General features: G+C 32.0%; 1 protein-coding gene and 1 long non-coding RNA gene across 2 annotated transcripts in view; one reads left to right on the top strand and one right to left on the bottom strand.

Moving 5' to 3' along the window:
* LOC109328723 overlaps nucleotides 1-4,287 on the top strand; it is a 7,545-nt gene extending 3,258 nt beyond the window's left edge. Inside the window, exons 2-6 of the mRNA XM_019562316.1 lie at nucleotides 1,646-1,660; nucleotides 1,703-1,933; nucleotides 2,058-2,133; nucleotides 3,395-3,473; nucleotides 3,945-4,287. Of these exons, the coding sequence (XP_019417861.1) occupies nucleotides 1,646-1,660; nucleotides 1,703-1,933; nucleotides 2,058-2,133; nucleotides 3,395-3,473; nucleotides 3,945-4,020 (477 nt within the window). The 3' untranslated portion in view covers nucleotides 4,021-4,287. The remainder of the gene's footprint in view (nucleotides 1-1,645; nucleotides 1,661-1,702; nucleotides 1,934-2,057; nucleotides 2,134-3,394; nucleotides 3,474-3,944) is intronic.
* On the bottom strand, nucleotides 3,002-20,914 carry LOC109328724. The gene is made up of 3 exons (XR_002105470.1): nucleotides 20,903-20,914; nucleotides 13,901-13,903; nucleotides 3,002-3,147 (listed from the first exon to the last, which is right to left on the bottom strand). It is a non-coding gene; the product is annotated as an uncharacterized LOC109328724 (long non-coding RNA).

Below are 27,471 nucleotides of genomic sequence, written 5' to 3'. Positions count from 1 at the left end.
CACACACACACAAGAATAAATTAAGAAAAATAGGAACGAAGGAATTTGATTCTTGCTAAATTGCTCAGGACTTTAATATTAATATGATGTAGCCTATTTGGAGAATTTAATATGAGAAGGAATTAAATTGATGCAATTCAATTTTCCTGATTAGTCAAATTTCTTAGTTTGGAAAATTATTTGGTGAAATTGGAATCCCAAGAGAAGTGCCCATTGCAGTCTAGCAGCACTCAACATTACCTGCCACTATGGCACCAACAGCGAATACCATGAAAATGTATCAGAAAAGTATCTGGCTAGAGCACATTCTCAACTATTGAGTAGCACTCCCAGATCCTCTCATTCCATGTGAATAATGGGATGTTCTACCATTCATCTTTTGCCTCCTCAACCTCTAAAAGATCTTTAACAACTTCCTCCTCAATGCTGTTGCAACAAGCAGTGCGACCCCTCCATTGATTCTCTCAAAGTCTCCGTAGAGGTTGAGCAAAAGGTTCAGCAATGACAATGGTCTTGCCATGGAGATCCACCTGCAGGAGAAGGTTCATGTTTATGAGTCGATCTTTTGACACTTACTCACTAACAGCAACTATAACAATGAAGATGACCACCTATGGTGGCAATGGTTGTGGCATGAACCTCACCAATGTCTTCATGAGAGAGTTTATTCTCGATATTTGGACGGGAGAGAGCGGTTTAATGTCTAGTGGGGGGATTTCACATATTCCACCTATTTTGGTGGGCTTCATATTATTCATTTTTTATTTCAAATTACTGGATAGGAATCCCTTGGAAATTTTAGAGTTCTTTAGTTAAATATTCAAAACAAGTTATTTTATCATAAAACTTAAATTCTCTATAAAAATACATTCGTTCTTTAAAACACTCAGTTCAATGACATGGTTAAAGTTTTGAGTTAAGGTGGTAGAAGGCCTATTTCGTGGTTCCTCAGTTAACCCATCAGGTGTAGGTATCCCCAGTGTTTTGGGCCTCTTGTCTTAACAGGTTACCTGGAACATATTAGGTCCTAATTTTAGTTTGCCCTTGCATCTTGAGACATTTGCATTAGAGTTTAGTAGATTTCTCACAATTGGCAGTGTGGTTTCTGTGTTAATCAATCATGGCACCTCGAAACTGTGTCAGAGTAAGTAGATGTCAGATTCCACTTCGACGAAGGTGGGTCAACTTATGTGGATATGGTCTTGATATTTTAAATTTGAGATCTTCTTACTTTTTTTTATAATTTTATTTGCTTAACGTCACATCATTTCAAGCATTTTGTAAGATTGTTTTATGAGACAAACCAAGAAAATTTATAGTTGAAACCATCAAAAAGGATTTATATTTAAATGGTTTTTTTTTAGATATGATTTACGATGGCACATTATGTCATCATTTGATTCGTGTAGTTGACACTACCTAGTGGGAAAATGCTTGGTTGTTATTGTTGTCGTAAGATTTGTTTATCTTGTAAGCAATAATTATGGTTTCTAGCTAACAGGGTGCCTACCTTGTGCATTTTATGTTACATTTACAAATAAAGTAGACTTTCTTGTTTTCTGGGTGACCTAGGTCTATGATTATGCTTCTTGCCGAGATCCCCTTTATTATACTTGACATTATACATATCTGTCAAATGTGGCAGGAAAGTGCTAAACAGGTTGATCCCTCACATGCACAGGTTGATCCCTCACATGCACAGGTTGATCCCTCACATGCACGGTTCCAGCGCAGTGGCCAATGGTTACCAGTTTACTCATGGTTAGAAACTTTGGATAAGGATGAGGTGGTTAACTCCAAGGAGATCACTGATTGGTTAATAGAGAACCCTGAGGTCCAACACGAATTATACTCAAGGCATGCTCCACATCATTTGAAGCACTACATCAAAAAGTGCCATTTAAAGATATTAAAAAGAAGGGAGAGTAGGAAGGTATCAAGTTCTCTGTCATATTGAATTTGGTGTACATCAGATTCCTATAACTGAAGTAGTTCAGGTTCTTTTTTTAGTTCTTTTATATCACATATATTACATTACTACTTGTTTACTTGGACAGGGTTTAGAACAGCCTGTCAAAGACACTTCATTGAAGGCTCAACAATATGTGATGGAACATCGAGCCCCTCTTCCATGTATGCTTTATCCATTTTACTTTGTTATGTTTTTTTTTTGTGGTACTGTAAAGAAGAATGTTTATTTCACTTTTATTCAGCTGAATTTGGCAGATATCTTTGGAAGTAGCCTATATGTGGTAGCACATTGTTGGAAACTTATTTTTGGGTTAAAACTTATAAGGAAGGGAAGAGGGAGGACATTAACTTATTAGAAATGCTTTGAAAATAGTAATACATATGTACTTATAAATTGTTCACATGTAACCAATTTAATTGTGTTTTCATATTTAGTACTTTGAGCTACTATGTATCTGTGGGGAGAACTTTCAAGATTTTTTCAATCTACTCCATCCTTTGCAGCCTTCTGTATATGGCTGTGATGTGTTATGGGGTGTATTTCTATAGTTTTGAGTGTATTTATTTTGTTTGGGGTGGGAAAATCAGTTCTGGTGGAGTGTACTTATTTTTTAAGATCTTAATTATACTGTAACTTTTATAATACTGATTTATTTTTTTGCTGGCATCAAGATTGTTATGTTTTAATCCCCCCTTCTTTTGAAGTAACTCATAGTATTGCACCTTGGGTAACTCATGTTTAACCACCTTAAATAAAACTTTAACCATGTTAAGTAAAACTACGAGTTAAGTAAAACTATGTCAACCTATGGTTAAAGTTCTATAAAGATTGATATGTTTTAACAATATATGAGTGTTCTTCTGAAGTAACTCATATTTTATTCAAGGGTTCGATTCCTAGGAGTGACACTTGTTGGGAGGGACAATTATGCACCCCGAAAGGGATTAGTTCTTTAACCAAAAGGGTGAGGGGATACCCTTGATAGTACCAAAATATTTTGTGATTTCAATTACTGTACTTCCAAAAAAGCTACTCCATATCTTAACCATTCATTCTAGGGAAATCTAATGGTTAAGATCCACTCACTAATTCAAACCATTGGATTTCCTTAGAATGAATGGTTAAGATGTGGAGTAGCTTTTTTCCACTTACTCTTGGAGTAAGTGGATCCCCTCCTCTTATAATTTGCATTCACTTCTAATTTCCTATTGGAAAAAAAGTACATCTGATTTTGGAACTAGAGGAATTGTGCCTTGAAGCAATAAAATTAAGATGTTCAAGCATTGGCATTTTCTTTGTTGTAAATTTTTTGAGTTCAGTTTTCGGTCGTTGTCTCTACTTGTGTGAACGTTAGGCCTTCAAAAAAATAAAAAGTAAGTTGGTGCTTTGATTCACTGTTTACTTGTTTTGTAATTTTTGCAGCTAGATCTGTGAACAAGCTTCCCAAAGATAGTGACTTGTATTTGGCCAAAAGAAATGAAGCATATCGCAAATACCAGATGTAAGTAAATTAACATATAAATTTTCTTCCCGTGGTTATGTGTATTAGAAGAGGGTGAACTTGATGTAACAGTAATGTTGTTGTTTAGTGATCAAGAGTTCATACGTTCATATACTGGAAATAACCTCTTTGCTTGTGAAGTAAGATTATGTACGTTTACCATCCTTATCAGACCCCACTAGGTTGGAGTCTGTATTTAGAAGATGGTGAGTCTGACATAACAATAAGGTTGCTTCTTAGTGATCAAAAGTTCACGTTTTCAAATACCGGAAACAACCTCTTCCCTCATGGGATAAGGTTGTGTACATTTACCATCCTTCCCAAACCCTACTAGGTTGGAGTTTGTTATCTGTATTAGAAAAAGGTGAGTCTGACGCAAAGGTAAGGTTTACTACCCCATTAGGTGGGAGTCTCGATTATGTATTAGAAATTTATCATGCTTCAGTCTACCTTACCATGTTTCGGTTTCAGTTTGGTGGAGTTGGAGAAGCTGCTTTCCCCAGCATACTTGAAGAGACCTAAAATCAATGAGACAGCCTCAAAATAGTGACTGGGAACTGAAGTAAGCAATGCTGCCTCTCCTAAGTGTTTACCTTAGAAGGTAACTATTATCTTCAGGGAATGGTAGATCATAATTGTTTATCTTTGTGTCTATGGAGCCTAGTAATATTATCGTATAATTGTTACATCAGCTTCTAAGATTATGAAGTTATGAACAAGAGTTGGTAAAGTTTCCATTATGATAGTTGAATATTTTCATGAACTCCTATAAGGTGATGAATAAATAATGCTACTTAGGTTTTAAGATAGTCAATTGCATGAGATATCATCGGGTAGGGTGAGTTATGGTTTTTTAATTAATTGTTAAAAGGATGGCATAGACTACAATAAAACAGGCACTGGAATGCTTATCTTAAATATCGTTTTTGAGTCGACTCAATCTACTACGACTCGGAGGGTTAAGCTTACTTTTCACGCCAAAAATATCCAAATAACAATTTTTTGATATACTCTTACCATGCCTTTAATGGTGTCATATTGTCCCAACTATCTAAGACTTGAATCTACTAGGAGTTATCGCAACTGTTTTTAATGTATTCATTCCTAATTCTGTTTTGTGTAGTATGTTCACTCATCTAACATAACTTTTTCATATTCGAGATATTGAGTTTATTTTCTTGTTCATATTCTATTGTGCAACATTCAGTTTTATTATATTGCGAGTCTTGTACTTATGTGGTAAAATTTTCTCTTAAACTCGAGCAACACATTTCTTTCATGCATCACACTTGATGCTCTCCGTCATTTCATAAATCTTGCTTAAATTTCATGGTTTACATCTTTTTCAGTTTCCTTATTTTGTTGTATGATAAACTTAAACTACTTAAATCTAGTGATTTGTGATATGATATGATTTCTAATCTTTTACTCAGAATTTAATTCAAGCTATTTTGATAAGGGCGAATTCTCATAACCTTGTGCTTACCATGGGTGGATGGTCCCAATTGTATATTATGTGTTCTGTATGAAGTATTCTTTCAAAGTTGATATAATATGAAGACCCTTATGTTATTAATTTGGTATATTCCGAATAAAATATCATTATTTATTTCTTATGTAGATTTATACTCCATGAGTGAGTCTAGATTTATAAATCATTGCTTGTTGACGACATGAAACAAATAAAGCTATTTTTGATTCATTTATTTATATCCTTTACTTTAGTAAGTTTGAAACAAACATCTTATAATATTTTTGGTTCAACTGAGAGGATATGAGGGAAGAGTTTGAATGTAAGGGAAGAAAAAGGTACGAAAGAATAAATTGCTTTATTTGGGTTGCAAAATCAAGGAAAAAATGAAAAAATTAAAAAACTGTGAGCTTATATATCGTTAAAGCATATAGTGATGAAAATGGAAATTTGTAGCGGTATGTCACTTATACCTACAGTGCAAAATATAGGTAAACATAATGAATAAGGATCCTCTCCATTAATGGAGAGACAAATGATTGTTTTTACTCATATTTTTAATGGTAAATAAAAAGATAAAAGTGTTATTACATGTTGGTTTTTGTGTGTTATTAAATGGTATTTATCTCTCCATTAATGAAAAGTATCATTCCTTAAACATTATAGTATCAGATCCTACATTTGTCCATATATACAATCTATACCATAATTTTTTAACATGTTGACAAAAATAGTTATTTGTAGGTATATGATATCTACACCATAATTATAAAAGTATATCTAAATGGTATAGTGACAGAACCATACCTCTGTTGGCATATAAAAATATTTATCCATATTTTCCATAAATATTGCTAAAGCATATAGTTACTGAAAGATCGATGCATAACTATATGATGTAATTACCAATGGATTATAAAATGTCACTAATATAATATATAGTTATAAGATTGAACGTTCATAAATATATTATACTTATACACATAATTTATTTTACATATGTAGGGATGTTATATTTATATAAATAATTTTATCTGTAGTCACTAAAAACATTTATTGATATATGACAAATTTTATGTAGTGAGAGAAGGGAGAGGAAGACAAATTATATGACAGAAAATGAGAGTGGAGAATTTTTACTCTATTATTTTCCCTCATGTCCCCTCCAAATAATGTGTTAGGAACTTAGGATTAAGGGAGGAAAATAATATGGCTAAAATCCATGCCCTTCTGAATTTTGTCTCCCAAGTTTAGGGAGAACTCATATGGAGGAAATCGTGATACATTTTTTTAGAGAATATCATATTTTAATTTAGCATTTATTTCCCTCTTTTCGTGTATTGAACTTTTGAAGCAAACACCATATGTCAAATAAAGAATTTTAACCAACAAGCTATACTCTTCCAAAAGAGAAATTGAGACACCTATAAAATAACTTCTAACTTCTAAAGAGGAGGAAGAAGGGGAATTATATACTTTCAAAGGGTTTAGAATCACTCATCACGTTTTTGAACTCAACCTAGAAAATATTTTTTATGTCCATTTGGAATGAAGTAGTATTTAAGTTAAAATCTAAATTCAGGGGTCAATTAATCACTATGGAATATACTAGTACATGATTTCCTCATACTATACAATATACTCACTTGTTACATGGATCAATTTTATCCTAAAATTGTGTTTAGTTTACATATTCATAGAGGGCCAAAATTTAATTTTTATTTCTAATAAGAGTTTATCTTATTACAATATATCTCTAGATAAAATAGGAAATCAAGACTTATGTATTTATTGGTAGAAAATATATGATTGTTTGTGTATAGTTTTTATTATTTTAAGGAGTTAATGTGATATACCACGATCATTTAAATGATGATTTGGTGAAAAGAAGTGAATACTCTTTACTTTTTCTTCATCCTTTTATTATTATTATTATTATTATTATTATTATTATATATTTTTAAAATTAATTAAAAAAATATTAATGATTATTTAACTTTCATTGTTTTTTATTATTTCAATTAATTATTTATTATATCAAAGAAGTTATTTACTATTTAATTTTTTATTACAAATTAAATTTTAACATAAATAAATTGACATACCACAACCATTGATAAACGATCTAGTAAAAAGAAATGACATCATGACATTCTCTTCATCTTTATTATAATTTATATTAAGAGATTAGTCAAGTGTCATAAAAAAATATTTTTTTTAAAAATTTATTATTTACTATTAAAAAAATATTTCTATTAAAACTATCATTTACTAATTATATTTTACTAATAAAATATACATTTATTATTATCATAATTATTATTTATTAATATTATTTTTAAAATTAGTATTGTTTTTATTATTTTTAGTAGACAATGAAAATAAAATAAATATTAACAAATGAGTCATACACAAATCTAGAATGATAAATAAAAAAATTGAATGAACAATGTAATAGCAAATGAAAAGAAATAATACTTGTTAGATAGATTAAAAAGGAATGAAAGAAAATTACATAGGCATTGGATGTTGGTGTTGAATTGAGTCCCTATGTAAGATAGAAAATTGATTATATGCTGCCTAGTTTCAGCATTTGTTTTCATCATAATAATCCTAGTAAATCTAGTATGGTCATCTATTAAGGTTAAAAAATATTTTTTTAGTACCACTAAGCGTATCCCCTCAAGGTTAAGAAGTATTTGTGACCAAAGAGAGATGAGACGTCACGAGGTCCCCAAATATCTAAAAGATTAAATGCTTTTAGGCTTTTTGACTTGCTAATTGGAAAAGATGGGTTTCTTTGCTTAGAAAAATGTCAGATATCACAAGGTTTTGAAGAGTTAAAATTCCTAATTGTGAGAGCAAATTTTTATTAGGTATTGTTAGGGATAAAGCGCTAAGCGGAAGCACATGATCAGATCAATTGGGAACTAAAGAGAAGCAAGTAAATAAGCAAGAAAAATAATATACAAGATTTAACGTGGAAAAACCCCCTCAATGTGAAAGGTAAAAAATCACGGGCAATCACGAGCAAAGTTCCACTATGTAAAAGGGGAGAGTACAATAAATCCTCTTATAATGATGAGGACGGAGGACAATATTTTGTCTCACAAATATTCTCTCAAATAGAATAAGAATTCTCAGCACAAAATCACTCACACAATAAGCACAAACACTCTAGTATTTAAGTAATGTAGTTGCTGGATTTTTGTGATATACCAAAGCTCTCCATGTGATGCCTTTTATAAGCAAAATGTGTAGAAGGAACTTTGAAACTTGGACAGCAAGATTGAAAAACTTGGTGATCAAGTTTAGAGACTTGGTAAGCAAGCATCCAAGGCTTGACAAAGAAGCCTTTAATAAGCTTATGAAGGAAACATAAATGTACTATAAATGAGAGTCATATTTCAACAAATATCAATATAATAGAGTGAGATAAATGCCCAAAACACAAATGTCATGGGTTTTTATGCATTGTATTGCTAAAAAAATTGTGAAAAGTAAAAGAACTTGGCATATAAGACTTTGTTTGTCGTGGGTTTATTATGAATAAGCCTGGTAGAAGTCTAGTTGAACCAATCACCTTTTTGGTATTGTTCTACAAAATGAGGCATTGATTCTTAATAAATATCAAATGACAATTTAATGTTTGAATCAACTTATGAACAAATATCAAATTCACATGAAATTGAGGAACAAAAAGCACATTAGTTAGTATGAGAAAATTGGTTAATTTGATAGTGCTAGAAACACAATTTGATATATTGTTACCATTTGGCAGAGTAATAAGCATACGTGATATGAATTTATGTGTGCTGAAATTTGTCATGTCATAGGTGATACAATCTATGGCTCCAGTATCCAAGAGTCATTGTGAGTGTATGTTACCTGAAGAAGAGGCATTCATGGTAGTGTTAACTACTGAGTTGGAAACATGGTTTTGCTCTATCTTGGATTGGTTGAGCATGTCCAAGATGTCTTGAACTTGTTCTTCTATGAACTTCTTATCAACACCTTGCAATTGTCTAACTACCTTTGGGTCTACACTTGGATCCTTTTTTCTTATCCAAGGGAAATCCAATAACATGGTTAACCATTCTAGTAGGTCAGTTTGGTTGGTGTCCTGGGGGTATCCATACTTAAGAAAACAAGTTTTGATGGTGTGGTTTGACCTTTCACAGAAGGTACAAGACCTGTTTGCTTGATTTCGTCACATTCCATTTGATCTATCACCTTTCTCTTTCTCTCTCTATGTGAATAGCTCCCACTTCCCCTCAGATTATGATTGTTCTTGTATTGATAGTCTTGCCTAGAATTAGCAGACAATATTCGTCCTTCTAGTTCAAGGTTTGAGGGATTTAGGTTGCCTAACTACCTTTCCTGTTGCATAAGCATGTAAAAGACCTTGCTAATGGTTGGAAGATGATCAATTAACTTTATTTGGGATCTCACTTGAGCATATTGCTCATTTAGGCCTTTTAAGAACCTAATGACATGGTCTTGTTCTCTATGATTTTTCATATATTGGATTACCCCACAAGTACAAGGAGTGAGACCATTTACAACTCCTAATGGATCTAAAATTTTATATTTCTCCTCATAAGGCCTTTAATTGGGTAAATGACTCAGAAAGAATTAGGCTACCTTGATTTAATTGGCAAAATTCTTCTTGTAATTTAACAAGACGAAAAATATCACTTCGGGAATACATTTCTTGCAAATCCTTCCATACTTCAACTGTTCAATTAATCAAGAGAATTCATTTAACAATGGATTATTATACTGAGTGTTGAGTCAATGAGAGAACCATGATGTTACGCCTTATCTAAGGATCATAGAGAGAATCTTCTATTGTTGGTTGTGTCAAGCTTCCATAAATAAACATCAATCTTAGATTGAAGGGCCAACTTGAAGGCTCAAGCCCAAGAGTGATAATTCCTCTTGTTCAATAAGGGAGTGACAAGAACCAACACAGAGTTCTCATTAGAGTGAAGAAAATATAGGTATAATAGATTTGTATTGTGGTTTGACGGGATTAGAAGGAAATGCAAGTTGTAGCAAAAGAAAAACGAAGAGGAAATATCAAGATGAGAAATAGAAGAATCATAGGTTGGTGATCAGAGCACAGTTTGCTTTGATACCATCTCAATTTGTTGTATGCCATGAAAACAAATAAAGAAAGAAAACTGAAATATTTCTTTTCGATTAAGAAAGAAATTATTGTGTCTCTCTTTAAAGAATAAGATCACTTTTGTATATAAACCAGAAAAGGAAAGTGTGTAACTAACTAACCTAACTGAAAGACTAAATATAGAAGAAAAACTAACTACTAACGGTTGGGAAAGGCCCAATACGAAATAAAAAGGAAAAAGCCAATAAAAATAGGTTTTATGTTATAAGCATCCCATAGAATCTTTGGAGTTATGAAAAGAGAAGCTTGAGGTTGCAGATAACAATAGAGATAACTTGATTACTAATAAAGCTAGATTTAAAATGGATAGAAAAATAGGTTTTTTCGTATTTTATGGTATGTTTTTTAGTCATAAAGTCACTTTATTAACACACAAGCCCAGCCCATCAGAATCAGAAGCCCAAGAAACTCAGAAAACTATTCTTAATTGTTGCAGTCAACTTAGGCGGGAAAAACAGTTTTTACTGTTATAGTTAGTTTTTCAGTTATTTCCTTTTTCTGTTTTCTTTCTCTCTTTATATAATTTAGTCTTTTTTCTAATATATTCAACACACATAATAGAAGATATACAACTTATCAATAAAAGGTTTTACACACAAATTTATCTTGCTTTCTTGGAGTTCTTTTGTTTTCTCCTCTTTTTCATCTTCTCCCGTGTTCAACTAAGCATCTCTTCCCTGTTTTGTGCCATAATCACATTCCATCACAATGAAGAGTTCATATTTCAACATGGTACCAGAGCTCCTTCTTTGAAGGGGTCTCTGCTACGCTTCCGCCATTCCAAGTCTTTTTATCATACGCCTTTATTTATATCACAGGTTCTATTTCTTCCTCTTTTCTTCTTTTCCTTTATCTCTGTTCCTCTCTCTCATGGCTAACCAAATTGGAACCCACAATCCTTTACTTGATCCCACCAGCCCTTATTTCTTTTACCCTAATGAGAATCCAGGGGTTACAATGTGACCACTACCCTAAATGGTGAAAATTATCACTCATGGGCTAGAGCCATGAACATGGATCTCGAAACTAAAAATAAGCTTGAATTCATAGATAATACCCTACCAAAACCTCTTACTCATGATCCCTTATTCCCTGCCTGGAAAAGATGCAACACTCTTGTTGTGTCATGGTTAAATCATTTAATAGATCCTTCCATACTCCAGAGCATTCTCTAGATGGAAACTGCCTTAAAAATATGGAATGATTTGAGAGAGAGATATTATCAAGGAGATATTTTTTCGTATCTCTGAACTTGTTGGGGAAATATACTCTATTAAGCAAGGTACTCGTTCCATAGGAGCTTACTTTACTCAACTGAAAGGCTTATGGCAGCAGCTTGATAATTTCAAACCAATACCCACCTGCCTGTGTGAAATCAAGTGTTCTTGCACCCTTATCCCCATAGTCAAAACTTATAGGGAAAATGAATATGTTATATGTTTTTTAAGAGGATTAAATGACCAATGCTCAACTGTGAAATCTCAAATCATGTTAATGGATCCTCTACCAACAATCAATAGAGTTTTTGCCCTTCTAACCCAACAAGAAAGGCAAATAAACTCACCTTATGATGACAATAAAATTCTTGCCAATTTTTCTAATGATACTTTTGATGGAAGAATGAGAGGAAGGGGGAGAGGTTCTAGGAGTCAGTATGCTGGTAGAAGCCCAAATACAAGCAGGTATCCAACCAATGGAAGAGGACAAGCAAATAGGACCATCAAAACTTGTACCTATTGCTATAAACTAGGCCATACCATTGATGTTTGTTACAGAAAACATGGGTTTCCCCCAAATTATTTTACCAACTCAGCCAACATTAATAGCTACTCCACCCAAGATCCTAGTGTTAGTGACTATGACCAACACAGAGACACTACCAACTTCACTAAAGATAAACATGAAGGATCTGGTCTGAGCTTAACACCTGAACAACACAAAGCTTTTATGTCCATCATAGAACAATCCACGAATCAACCTGCTCATAATGTCAACCAAATTGTAACTGGATCAACTAGTCTTACAGATGACACCACATGTATGAATAAAAACTTTCCAATCATTGGGCAGAATATTTGTTGGATCTTAGACACATGAGCCATTGATCATGTGTGTTTCTCCTTGTCTGAGTTCCAATCTTTTAAAAGGATTAAACCTATACCCATAAAACTTCCAAATGGCATCACTCTAACTGCAAATTTTTCTGGTACTGTATTCTTTTCTACTGACCTTTATCTAACCAATGTTCTTTACCTGCCTACATTTCATTTCAATCTTATATCTATTTCTAAGCTCACCAATGCTTTAAAATGCAAACTAATTTTCTCAAACATTGACTGTCAAATTCAGGATCTGAGATCATTAAGGATGATTGGTGTAGCTAGACTCAGGGCAGGACTATATGCAATGGTTCACCTCAAACACAATCTCACCTCTACTCATGTTACAAATACCTTCTTTAGTTACAATGACAACAACTTGAGGCATTGCAGATCAGGTCACTTGTCTGATTCTAAATTTGTTACAATACAATCTTGGTTTCCTTTCATTAAATGCAATAAAACTAATGATCCTTGTGATGTTTGTCATCTCTCTAAACAAAAGAAATTACCATATCCTAATAGTGATTCTAAATATGCTCATATTTTTGAACTTGTCCATATGGACATTTGGGGGCCCTTTTCTATCTCATCTACTCATGGCCATAAGTATTTCCTAACTATAGTTGATGACAAATCAAGATATGCTTGGATTTACTTCGTGAAAAACAAAAGTGAAACCATCCACCACATTAAGGCCTTTGTTCATTACATTAACACTCAGTTTCAATATAAAATCAAAAACATTAGATCTGATAATGGCGGAGAATTTTTTCTTAGTGACTTTTATGCTTTGCAAGGGATTCAACACCAAACTTCTTGCGTTGAATCACCTCAACAGAATGGAATCGTTGAACGAAAACATCAACATGCCTATGGAATTATGCCATTTCTCACTCCATCCATTTAATAAACAGACAGCCAACCAAATTCCTAACCAACAAATCCCCCTTTGAGGTTTTACACAATGCTTTGCCTGATATATCTAACCTTAAAGTCTTTGGCAGCTTGTGTTACGCCTCTACTTTGACCTCTCACAGAACAAAATTGGACCCTAGATCACACAAATGTGCCTTCCTAGGTTACAAACATGGCACAAAAGGGTACATTATTTTTAATTGCCATACTCATAAGATACTAATTTCTAGAAATGTTGTATTTTTTGAACATATTTTTCCTTTCACATCCAACCCAAATACCCACCTTGATCTCTCACCTATTAATCCCACATCTCATAATACCTCCATTAACCCCTTTACCTTTTCTGATAATACTGGTATTACCATCCTATACCACACTGTCCAGCCTGATTTAGCCAATCAACCAACCAATTATACTGATAACTCACACACTCCTAATACCAATCCCCCTAACACTAGACATTCCACCAGAATTACTAAACCTCCCTCATATCTCCAAGACTATCATTGTACTCTTGCCTCAGGTTCTCAGCCATCAAATTCCTTTATGATCAGGTATCCTATTTCCAACTATGTTTCTTATAATTCACTCTTTTCCACACACAAACACTATTCTCTTTCTATTTCTTCTATTGTGACTCCTATTCACTATAAAGATGCCATTATTCATGACTGTTGGAATAAAGCCATCCAGACTGAACTTGCAGCCTTAAAAGCCAACAACACTTGGCTAATCACTGATTTACCCACTGATAAGAAGGCCATTGCCTGCAAATGGATCTTCAAAATCAAACATAACTCAGATGGCACTATAGAACGATATAAAGCTAGGTTAGTTGCAAAAGATTACACTCAAATTGAGGGAGTGGATTACCTTGACACTTTTAGCCCAGTGGTTAAGATGACCACCATAAGAGTCTTACTTTCATTAGCTTCTATCAATAATTGGTTCATTCATCAGCTTGACATTAATATTGTCTTCCTCCATGGAGAGTTAAATGAGGAAGTTTACATGAGAATACCACCTAGCCTTGTATTTCTAATCCTTCTTCTGTCTGCAAACTTCAAAAGTCCATATATGGGTTAAAACAGACCAGTAGACAATGACATGATAAACTCACTACTATTCTCATCAATTTTGGTTACCACAAATGTCATTCTGGCCACTCTTTATTTACTAAATCTAATGGTTCTGCTTTTACTGTTATATTAGTATATGTGGATGACCTTGTTTTACTTGGCAATACAATGTCTAAAATACAAATTACTAAACATCTACTACACACAAAGTTTGGCATTAAAGATTTAGGTACTCTTAAATATTTCTTGGGCATGGAGATTGCAAAATCATCAAAAAGACATTGCTCTTTACCAATGAAATTACATATTGGATCTTCTTTCAGAAACTTGCATGCTTGGAGCCAAACCCTGCTCAACACCAATGGACTACAACAATAAACTTCATAGCAATTCAGGCTCTCTTCTACCTGATTCAACTTCGTACAGAAAACTCATTGGAAAACTCCTCTATCTCACCAACACCAGACCCGATATCAACTATGTTGTGGGGCATCTAAGTCAGTTCCTCTCTTCTCCCACTGATTAACATTACACTGCTGCTATTCGAATTCTGAGGTACCTAAAGCAAGCTCCTGCTCTTGCTCTTCTCTTCCCAGCCAACATAGCACAATCATCAAAGGTTTTTCCGATTCAGATTGGGGAGCTTGCCTAGACACTCGTAAATCAGTTATAGGATGGTGCTTCTTCCTTGGTTCTTCCCTGATTTCTTGGAAAAGCAAAAGACAGAACATTGTGTCAAAATATTCTGCTGAAGCTGAATATAAGGCCCTCTCCATGGCCTCTTGTGAAGCTCAGTGGTTAACTTCTCTTCTTCAAGATCTTGGTCTTCAACAATCCTCACCAATCAGTTTATATTGTGACAACAAATCTGCCCTTCACATTGCTGCCAACCCCGTCTTCCATGAATGCACCAAACACATCGACATTGATTGTCATGTGGTTAGGGAGAGAGTCCAGAATGGCCTACTACATCTATTACCTATCTCTTCCAAATTTCAACTTGCCGATATCTTTACCAAACCTTTACCTCCTAGCCCCTTTCACACCATTCTCTCCAAGCTTGGCATGTTCAACTTTCACATGTCAGCTTGTGGGGGACTATTAACACACAAATCCAGCCCATCAGAATCAGAAGCCCAAGAAACTCAGAAAACTATTCTTAATTGTTGCAGTCAGCTTAGGCGGGAAAAACAGTTTTTATTGTTATAGTTAGTTTTCAGTTATTTCCTTTTTCTGTTTTCTTTCTCTCTTTATATAGTTCAGTCTGTTTTCTAATATATTCAACACACATAATAGAAGATATACAGCTTATCAATAAAAGGTTTTACACACAAATTTATCTTGCTTTCTTGGAGTTCTTTTGTTTTCTCCTCTGTTCATCTTCTCCCGTGTTCAACTAAGCATCTCTTCCTTGTTTTGTGCCATAATCACATTCCATCACAATGAAGAGTTCATATTTTAACATACTTTCAAATTACATTGATCAATCATCATGGAGATTTCTCCTTTGCACTATTTTCAGGTGAGTATCAAATGTAATTCATATCGATTGTCAATGTTTTATTGCTTCACACCTTAGGTGTAGCTTTGACATTATATTTTTTTAATTAGTATTAATGTTCTTAATATGAAATGGGTTTGTTTTTATTGAATTACTTCAATGCACGAGCCTGGCTTGTTTGGTTATTACGTAGTCAAATTATTCTTAAATTTTTTTTGCAATGATAATCCTAATGTTCAGCTTATGAATTCTGAATAAGAGTCATGCATATCATTCTTATGGTGGGTTAACAATGTTGAGAGAGTGCTAATGACTAATGAGTAACACTTACTGATCGACTTTGTCAAACTCGTTAATTGTTTCTAAATACGAATTTTCTTTATTAAAAACTTTAATTTTTATATTTCAGTCCTAATTCAGTCATATTGGGACTAAATAATTTGAAATTTTATTTTGTGTGATTGACACGGGTAAATGCTTAGTTAAAAATAGGGTTATAAATTGTGGTTGTTGCCGTTATAAAATATGGTTGATGTTGTAGAAGTTTACCATGATAAAAATTGGTCAAGCTCAAATGAGTTAGTCCAAGTAATTTATTACATAAGCAAAAGTTGTAACAAACAATAAGATAATAATGACCCAAATAATAATAGCAAGATATACAAAACTAACTAAATCCTATATAAGATAATACTCTACCAATCTAAATATATTTAATACACTCTCTTAAGTTAAAGTTTAGTAAGCTTTAAACTTGTTACAAATAATTCATTTTAAAATAAAATTAATTAAATAATTTTATAGGTTGCATAAAGATCTTTAAAAAGTATTGTGAACCAAAATTTGCATATATAATTAACGTTGGAATGATCATTGATGTGAAGGACAACTACACCTAATATAGTTCACTAGTGTGAAAAAATGTGTCATTTGAATGACCATCATTGAGAAGAGAAATCATTGGTATAATTACCATTGGAATGATTGTCGACGGGAAAAGAAATTATTAGTGAGATAATTCTTCAAAGAGAGAAAAAATACTACTGAAATCGGCATCGATGGAAATATAACACATTTGTATAATCACGGTCGAAATGATCGTCGGTGAGAAAAGAAATCACTACTAATATAAAGAAAGTAAGGTTGGAAAACATGAATAAATACTAACAAAAAGATGACATAGTGATATCACAGAGTATAAAACTGCTCTGATACCATGTAGTAATTTACGATGGTAAAGATTGGTCAAACTCAAATGAGTTAGTCTAAGTAATTTATTATATAAGCAAAAGTCATAATAAACGGTAAGATAATAATAATCCAAATGATAATACCAAAATAAACAAAGTTAGCTAAATCCTATATAAAATAATGGTCTATTAATCCAAATATATCTAACAAATATCACAATTACATTGAATGTGATCATGGAGAATCCAAAATTATAATATTGCAATCACAATTGTGGAAAGCAATTTAAAACACTAGTTATGAGCGCATAAACTGGCGTTTCTTGGAGGGTTGCTCATATCTCTTTGGGTTTGGAAAATTGACACCATTATGTCTTGTTTGAGTACAAGAAATAAGTAGTGATGGGAAGGTTTATCACTTTTTTACCATTTCAAGTGACTATAAACATGTCTTGGCTTGTGTGCATGATGGTTGTGAGAAAACCACTTTAGCATCCTGAAATATGACTCTATATGTAGACCTGAAATGGTCTTCAAGGGCATAATAAATACTTTATATACAAGGGCATCTGGAATAGATTCTTAACAAAGTTTTTTTGATACATATAGGATTAGATTCTTCTCCATACTGAACGTTCCAGTATTCAAATATAAGAGAGGAAATGAGATTTGACAATTTTATAATATTATTTTATTAAAAATAAATAAAACCTGGATGGATAAAAATTTATGTGGCCCACGTAACCATCTAGAAGATATCTATTCATTTGTATATGTATATATATATAAGAAATTAAAATTTGTGGGTCACGTGGACCACTATGGTTTAGTAAATTCCCAACTTGTCATGTTAGCACATATGCTATCACATAAAAATGTATCATTTTATATATTATTACGTACATTAAAATAAAATTAATTAAATAATTTTATAGGTTGCATAAAGATCTTTAAAAAGTATTGTGAACCAAAATTTGCATATATAATTAACGTTGGAATGATCATTGATGTGAAGGACAACTACACCTAATATAGTTCACTAGTGTGAAAAAATGTGTCATTTGAATGACCATCATTGAGAAGAGAAATCATTGGTATAATTACCATTGGAATGATTGTCGACGGGAAAAGAAATTATTAGTGAGATAATTCTTCAAAGAGAGAAAAAATACTACTGAAATCGGCATCGATGGAAATATAACACATTTGTATAATCACGGTCGAAATGATCGTCGGTGAGAAAAGAAATCACTACTAATATAAAGAAAGTAAGGTTGGAAAACATGAATAAATACTAACAAAAAGATGACATAGTGATATCACAGAGTATAAAACTGCTCTGATACCATGTAGTAATTTACGATGGTAAAGATTGGTCAAACTCAAATGAGTTAGTCTAAGTAATTTATTATATAAGCAAAAGTCATAATAAACGGTAAGATAATAATAATCCAAATGATAATACCAAAATAAACAAAGTTAGCTAAATCCTATATAAAATAATGGTCTATTAATCCAAATATATCTAACAAATATCACAATTACATTGAATGTGATCATGGAGAATCCAAAATTATAATATTGCAATCACAATTGTGGAAAGCAATTTAAAACACTAGTTATGAGCGCATAAACTGGCGTTTCTTGGAGGGTTGCTCATATCTCTTTGGGTTTGGAAAATTGACACCATTATGTCTTGTTTGAGTACAAGAAATAAGTAGTGATGGGAAGGTTTATCACTTTTTTACCATTTCAAGTGACTATAAACATGTCTTGGCTTGTGTGCATGATGGTTGTGAGAAAACCACTTTAGCATCCTGAAATATGACTCTATATGTAGACCTGAAATGGTCTTCAAGGGCATAATAAATACTTTATATACAAGGGCATCTGGAATAGATTCTTAACAAAGTTTTTTTGATACATATAGGATTAGATTCTTCTCCATACTGAACGTTCCAGTATTCAAATATAAGAGAGGAAATGAGATTTGACAATTTTATAATATTATTTTATTAAAAATAAATAAAACCTGGATGGATAAAAATTTATGTGGCCCACGTAACCATCTAGAAGATATCTATTCATTTGTATATGTATATATATATAAGAAATTAAAATTTGTGGGTCACGTGGACCACTATGGTTTAGTAAATTCCCAACTTGTCATGTTAGCACATATGCTATCACATAAAAATGTATCATTTTATATATTATTACGTACAATTGGTTAAAAAAATATATTTAAGTTAAAAATTTAATAATTAAATATTTTTCTGATCAATTATAAGTAGTGGTACATGAAGTAATACAGTTTTTAGGAGAGAATATGTTCATCCACTTATCACTCAGGCTGCTCTATCATGTTTTTAACAAATAATCGAAAAGACTAATCTATTTTAAAATAAACAATGACAAACCCTGGTGGCTAGATCTATATGACTATATGTGCTTCTAAAATATTGGCTACCTTTCACGTGGCTACTTGCTATTATTGAATATGGCCATAATTTAAATTAGTACTTCTTTTTTTGCATATAGGCAAACAATTCTTACTTAAATGTGAGGAAAGATAATGTAAGGGCACGATGCGGTATCGATAATCCACTTATATAATATTACCTCTTCATTTAAAAAACATTTTTAATAGTAAATGCACCTACACTCAGAGTTTTAGTAAAATTATATAAATTATTCATATTTTTTTTAAATTTACACAAATCACTTATAATTGTATGCGCATACAGTTACAAACTATTCCTATAGAAGACATAAGTGTAATTTATTAAATAAAAATTAGTGATGAGTATAATTAAGTCAAACAAAATATGTTATATCGTAAAAATAACTTCAAATAGTATAAAAGTCAATGTCTATTAATTATTTTTGATTCATTACGAATTGTTTAATAATTCTAACGAGATGTTTAAATTATTCTTATACTATATTGTAACTAACTAAAATAATGAATAGACATTGACTCTTATATTATTTGAACTTGTCTTAATAATATACTATATTTTGTTTAACTTAATTACACTCGTCACATTTTTTGTTTAAGAAATTACACTTATCACTTCAACAGAGACATAGATAGTGAGTGTAATATATGTATATAATTAGGGGTGATTTGTATATGTTTTAAATAAAAAAGAGATAATTTGTGTAATATCACTAAAACGCATGAGTGTTGTAATTTACTCTTATTTTTAAAGTATAGTTTCATAATTTTATACAAATTAATTAATTTTGCTAATAGAATTATTTTTATATTATTTGAATTAAGAAGATAAAAAATGAATTTTCATTTTAAAAAGAAAATTATAAAATATATACAATTGTTTGACAAATTTATTAACAATGTCCAAAAGGGTGTTAAAAATAAGACGAGGAGAATTTAATGAAAGGAATTGATATGTGCTGGAAAAATCAACAAACTAACTCTCAATTGTATATTACATATATGGTTTGGTAACATGAGTGAATCTCATTTAGTACCATGGTAATTATTCTAGCATAACAATCTTCTTTGTTTTGGAAATAACTTTATAACAAGGTTATATTAGTAAATTAATTAGTTTTCATTTGTTATACAGGAAAAAAAAATTCAAGTTTCTCTTTTCTCTCTCTTAAAGTTATAGTGTTTACATATGGAATGAGAAAAACAAAGATTCAAAATAGTAACTTATATTAATAATACTGTGAAAATGTTAAGCTGAGAGTGTGATACAAAAGAGATAATATTAAACCTATTTATACTAACACAAGACTTCTAATTAGATAAGGAATCAAATCATAAAAGATGTGATAAAATCATCACATCCTAAGAAATATTATTGGATACTCTAAATTAATCAAATATATAATAATGATATTATCTCGATATTCAAACATCTTATAGATATTATCTATATGATAATTTAAGATATTCTAAGATGAGATAAAATCATCTCATCCTAAGAAATATTATTGGATACTCTAAATTAATCAAAGATATAATAATATTATTATCTCGATATTCAAATATCTTCTAAATATTATCTATATGATAATTTAAGATATTCTAATATATTTTATATATTCTATACCCCTCAAGCTAAAGTTTGTTAAGCTTTAAGCTTATTGCAAATAATCCCTTTAAAAAATGAAAGTAACCACAATAATTACATGTTACCTGGACTCTGTCAACAATAGCTTCGAGTGGTTGCAAACATTGACGACATCTTAAATGGATTGATCAATGATGAGTTTTGCAAGCTCTAGGCAAAAGAAATTGAAGAAGATGAAGATAACAATACTTAAACACTCATGATAGTAATTATCTACAAGCTTAACCACAATGGACAAAAGCAAACAATGCTTAACCAACCATGAAAGAATCTAACTTCAATCTTAATCATCATGGATAGAAGCAGATTAACAATAATGAATTGAATTGAAAGAAGAGAGAAAGGAATAAGAAGACTGAATTTAAATTGAGAATGAATTGAATTATATTTAATTGAATGTTGGTTGTACAATAGGGAACACTAAATAACAATAATCAAATTTGAGAGTTGATCATCAATAAAGAAGAACCATGTAGCACCAACATCTACTGCAAATAATTTAACTGGTAATCGGGAGGATGTCAAGATCGTCGATAAGAACCTTGATCAATACAAGAACACAAACATTAACCACAATAAGACCATGATAGATCTGAGCCACATTCAACAGTTCTATATCCAACACTCCCCCTAAACCTAAAGTATAGAAAGTGAGATGACAACAACAATTAAGAACAAGTGGGAAAGAAAGTAGCAACCGAAAAACCAATCGGAAAAGATAAGATAAGGCGGAGACCATGTTAAAATTGTAGTGGGGGATAAGATAAGTCAAATATCATGTTAAGAACAAATAGGAAAGAAAGTAACATTGAATTTCTAATTAGATAAGGAAACAAATATTAAAGGTAAGGTAAATTCATCTTAATTATAAGAAATATTTTTAGATACCCTAGATTAATAAAAAAAAAAATACTAATGATATTTTCTTGATAAGCAGATATCTTCTAGATATTCTTTATAATATAAATTGAAGATATTATAATATATTTTGATATATTTTAATACTCGCTTGCCCCATTTTGCAAATTCTCTCATGTTTGCTAACTTATCTCATGGTGAGATTTGTTCTGATGGACATTGCTCATGATAAGGAGAATGAGTAACCAAATACCATTGAATTGGAAGAGACATAACAAATACTGCTAAGGTCAAATGGAAAACAATTTGCTGGTGGTCATTCTTTAAGATGTGAATGAATTCTCATAACATTATTAATTATTGTTGAAAACAAAACAAAATTGAAATTGTTTTATCATAGTTCTAGGAGACGTCATGTTTGTCCATATTTGTATAGATCCCGTCTAAATGCAAGGCAAGGAAGGTCCAACTCCTATAGTTATTCATCATGTCCAGATAGCTGGCTAGCTAGATGAAGGACGACATTGACAGAACATACCTCGTCAGTAATATACAAGACCACATATCTAAGCTACATGACTAAGCTATAGAGTTGATCACGTCATTTTCACCTTGCACCGTTCCATGCCTTATAGTGAGAGCAGATCTAGAATACGACTAAGACAGATATGACAGACCATAAGTCAACCGTCCTGGATAAAGAAGTTCACGCTTATCTAGGGCAGACCTCGATAGGGCAAAATGTTAGGTTATGCCATTAATATCTACCAGAGAATATTTCATGTTCATCTCCTCCATAAATAAGAGAAGACCCATCATAAGAAATTTATCATCTCTTACTCTCTTGCATTTTATGTTAGATATTTCCTGATAATTGGTGAAATATCAATTATAGGATCTTGAATCTCATGATTCTCACAAATAACATAAAACAAGGATATAAAGTCATACTTGAATCCATATTCTCAAATCTACTCCATTGATATACCTTTTGTGAGAGAGTTTTCGTATGATGACTTTCCTCAACCAAATCCTTAATTCCTTTTGGGACCTTCATTTTCTCTCTAATAGGGAAAGATGGAAACTATTTGTGATTTTGGTGTATTGGGGACCATAACCGTTCCTTATGTGGTAACTATAGGGTTTCCATTATCCCCTATAGGTCAACCGTTTGGGTATCCAGTCATTAAGCTCATATCCATTATTAGTTTCAGAAGTCTTTTAGATTGTCATTAATTATATCACTTGTTTTGTAACCCCAAAGTAAAAAGCCAATATAATTGTATTAAATATATGATGCTCACCTTAATTAGAAATTATGAATTTCTAACAATCTCTCACTTGGACTTCATATTTTTCGTGGAACAATTATATCACATATTCTTTAGGCGCGCATATGTATGCTATTTATATTTAGGCTTCTCCTTAATACAATGTGGTACATCTCATATATCAACTATGAAACCATTATGACCTTCATCACATTCAAACATGACACGACCACGATGATCACCATACCAATATACTAAATGACATAGAGCAAATATGGATGAGGGACATGGAAATTTCATGCAATTTGATCCTAAACATGTCTATTTCCGAGTGATCCTTCTTTATTCTTTAGTGAGATCAATTCAAAACCCTTAATTGCAACATAATAGTTACAATACACAAATTTAAAATAGAACAATAAATCATCAACTTTATTATGCATAAAACTATATATGATGTACAAAGTAAATCATAAAATATATAGACTCCCACTAAACTAAGGTATCCTAAGGAGCAATACTCATATGAACAATATGCTCATAAAAGACTTTAGGTACCAAATCCTTAGTCAGTGGATTAGCTAGCATAAAATTTGTCCCGATAAGTTCTATAGAAATTTGTCTATTTTGAACACTTTCTTTGACAACCAAAAACTTGATGCGAATAAAATTTGACTTTGTAGAACTCCTATTATTCTTGGAGTAAAGAACCGCGGACTTATTATCACAATAAATTTTCGGTGGTCTTTTAATACCATCGACCACATGTAAGCTAGTGACAAAATTTCCGCAACTATATGTGATGGTCTGATGTTTCAAAACAAACCATGAACTCCGCAACCATGGTTAAACGAACTATGGGTGTCTGCTTAACAGACTTTCAATATATAGCACCTTCAACCAAGATAAACACATATCTAAAGGTGGAGTGTCTCTTGTCTAGACACCCAAAAAATTGGAGTCAGAGTACACAATGATCTCTAAATTCTCAGACATCCAATAAGTGAACATGCAATCATTTGTTCTCTTTAAGTAACGCATAATATGTTTGACTGCCTTCCATTGATGCATTACAGGATTGCTCAAATATCTTCCCAAAAAAAACTCTGTTAAACATACGAGGTAATAACTTATTGAAATTTGTGATTCCATTGACGGGAAGCTTGTTTAATATCATAGATGGATTTCTTTAATTTGTATACCATAGACTCTGAGCCAATTAACAGAAAGTTTTCTTGTTGCGCCATATAGATCGTTTCTTTAATGTCACCATATAGAAACACAATCTTAACATCCATCTGATGTAGTTCAAAATCAAAATGAGCTACTAGTTCCAATATTATTCTAAAAGAATCCTTTGAAGATACTAGAGAGAAGGTTTCTTTATAATGAAGCCTTCTTTCTGAGTGAAGCCTTTAGCAACTAGAAGAGTTTTATATCTATTAATATAACTCTTTGAGTCCTTCTTAGTTTTAAATGTCCATTTGCAACCAATAGGTTTCGCACCTTCGGGTAATTCGACAAGATCCCAAACATCATTATCATGCATAGACTTCATCTTATTCTGCATGACATCAATCCACTTTTGAGAGTTACAACTTTTCATGCTTGACATAAGTTCAATGGGTCATCTTCTGTTAACCAAATATCATCCTCATGTTCTTGAAGAAATACAATATAATCATAAGGAGTTGCATTTCTCCTCTCTCTAATGGATCTCTTTAATAACACTTCTACTTCTTGAGGTTGTTGAATTTGTTCTATAGCTATTTGAGGGAGAACCTCATTGTTGCCAGAAACAATATTTTGAACATTATCTTCTATTACCGAAGTTGTCCCTTGAATAGCAATAGGCACAAGAACTTGTTCAATATTAGTGACAGGTTCTTCCTCAAAGACAACATTCCTTATGTTTTATTCCTCCCAAAATCAAATTCCTCAAGAAATATTGCATTTCTCGTCTAAAAAAAGTTTTGAAGTGGGACCATAAAATTTATAGCCCCAAGAGCATTCAGCATAGCCAACAAAATAGCAGCTAATTGTTCTTGAGTCTAGTTTTCTTTCACGCGACCTATAAGGTTGCGCCTTAGCTAGACAACCCCAAATGTGCAAGTGTTTTAAGCTTGGTATTTTATTACTTCAAATCTCATATTGAGTTTTGTTAACTGCTTTACTTGACACCATATTAAGGATCTAAACTACGGTCTCTAAAGCTTTCCCCTCAAAGAGACTCTAGTAAGGAAGAATGACTAATCATACATCTCACCATATCTTTAAGAGTTCGGTTTCATCGCTTAGAAACACCCTTCATGCTAGGTTTGCCTAATATAGTTTATTGTGGAACAATTCCACAGTCTCTGAGGAAAACACAAATAGCCATTTCACAACATCCTTATTGCACTTTCTTTTCTTATTCTAAGAGGGCATAGTCAAATGAGCACTTTCAGTCTTATCCTTTTGCAGTCTCTGTTTATCTTGGACACACTGAGATATAAACTTATTGTGAGACCATTTGTCCTTCTCAGTGTTATAGCTCACTTTGAATGGCCCGAAGTCTGCATGAAGCGAGATCAAAATCAAGTTCACGAGCAAGTCATCACCAAGCTCTAACTTAAGTGAATTGAGTTTTGATGCGAGATTAGACAACTCCATAATATACCCCCTTATGTTATCTTTGCCTTTATACTTCATGGAGATGAGTTTATCCAAAAAGCTACTCATCCTCGCCTTTTGAATTTTGGCAGTATGATTCTATTTCTTCAAGAAACTTCCTTGTACCCTGAACCTCAGAAATAGAGCCCTGAAACGCTTATGGAAAATAGCATTTCATCATCATTATGCACATTAGGTTAAAGCGTTCCCATTTCTTAATTTTAACCTCATCGAGGATTTCTGGAGTAGAAATGAGTTTCTCCACCAGAAGTGCTAGATCTAAATCCATACAGCCGAGAATAATTTCTACGACTTCCTTATAGACCTTAAAATTTGCCTCATTCAGCAATTGAATGTTCTTAATTTTAGCATAAATTTTTGTAGCACTAGTAAAAGAACAGAAAAATTGCAATCATTCTTCCAATTAAACTTACGTTCAACTTTAATACATAAATTCAAATGATGATGGGACATATCATAAGTTACCTAACACAACATTAATATTCAGTCTTTGGACAAAAATATTAACTTGTAAGTGATACACTCAATGTAGTAATGTAACATTGATAATCAGTCATGTCAAACAATAAAATTCAAACATACAATTGGTTGATATTTTATATCAATCACTAATGATACGTTTTTCGAAAATAACCGAAAAGCTACATGTCAAATAGTACGAAGTTTTTCGTGGGAATCAGGAGTCTCGGAGGTGGTAGTCGATACTCAAGAGTATATACAGTGAGATTAATCAATAATTGGTGTGATTGTGGGGAATTTCAATCACTTAAATTGACATGTTCTCATGTTATTGCTACTTGTGCATCATTGGAAATGAAGAATATTGGTCTCCTTATTTAGGTCCAACCTTCATTCCTAATCCCCTTATGCGTAGGAACCATACCAGAAGACCAAAAAATACACGCATACACAATGAAATGGATGATTCTCAATCCCAACAAATTAAAAAATATGAGTGGTGTAGGAGTGAAGGACACAATAAGAAGAAATGTCCATTTAGAAGTACCGAAGTCGGACAAAGTTCAAGGCAAAACTAACTTATATAATGTTATAATTTGTGTAATATATTGAAATTCTTATTTGTGTAACATTATTTGTGTAATATATTGAAATTCTTATTTATGTAAAACCTAAATAATTACAATCATTAAATAATTATACTCATTATATAATTACAGTCATTAAAATTACTTACATTTTCGGTTATAGACATTAAATATTCGTATACCAATCATTACACTCATTATATAATTAAACTAATTAAAACCTAAATAATTATACTCATTAACTACATTTTCAAAATATCTGTATACCAATAATTACACTCATATCTAGTAGAAATGAGTTTCTCCACCAGAAGTGCTAGATCTAAATCCATACAGCCGAGAATAATTTCTACGACTTCCTTATAGACCTTAAAATTTGCCTCATTCAGCAATTGAATGTTCTTAATTTTAGCATAAATTTTTGTAGCACTAGTAAAAGAACAGAAAAATTGCAATCATTCTTCCAATTAAACTTACGTTCAACTTTAATACATAAATTCAAATGATGATGGGACATATCATAAGTTACCTAACACAACATTAATATTCAGTCTTTGGACAAAAATATTAACTTGTAAGTGATACACTC

The sequence above is a fragment of the Lupinus angustifolius genome, chromosome LG15, assembly GCF_001865875.1.
Source record: "Lupinus angustifolius cultivar Tanjil chromosome LG15, LupAngTanjil_v1.0, whole genome shotgun sequence".
NCBI lineage: Eukaryota > Viridiplantae > Streptophyta > Magnoliopsida > Fabales > Fabaceae > Lupinus > Lupinus angustifolius.
Note: the sequence above shows the minus strand (reverse complement) of the source record. Positions and strands in the feature narration are given on the sequence as shown.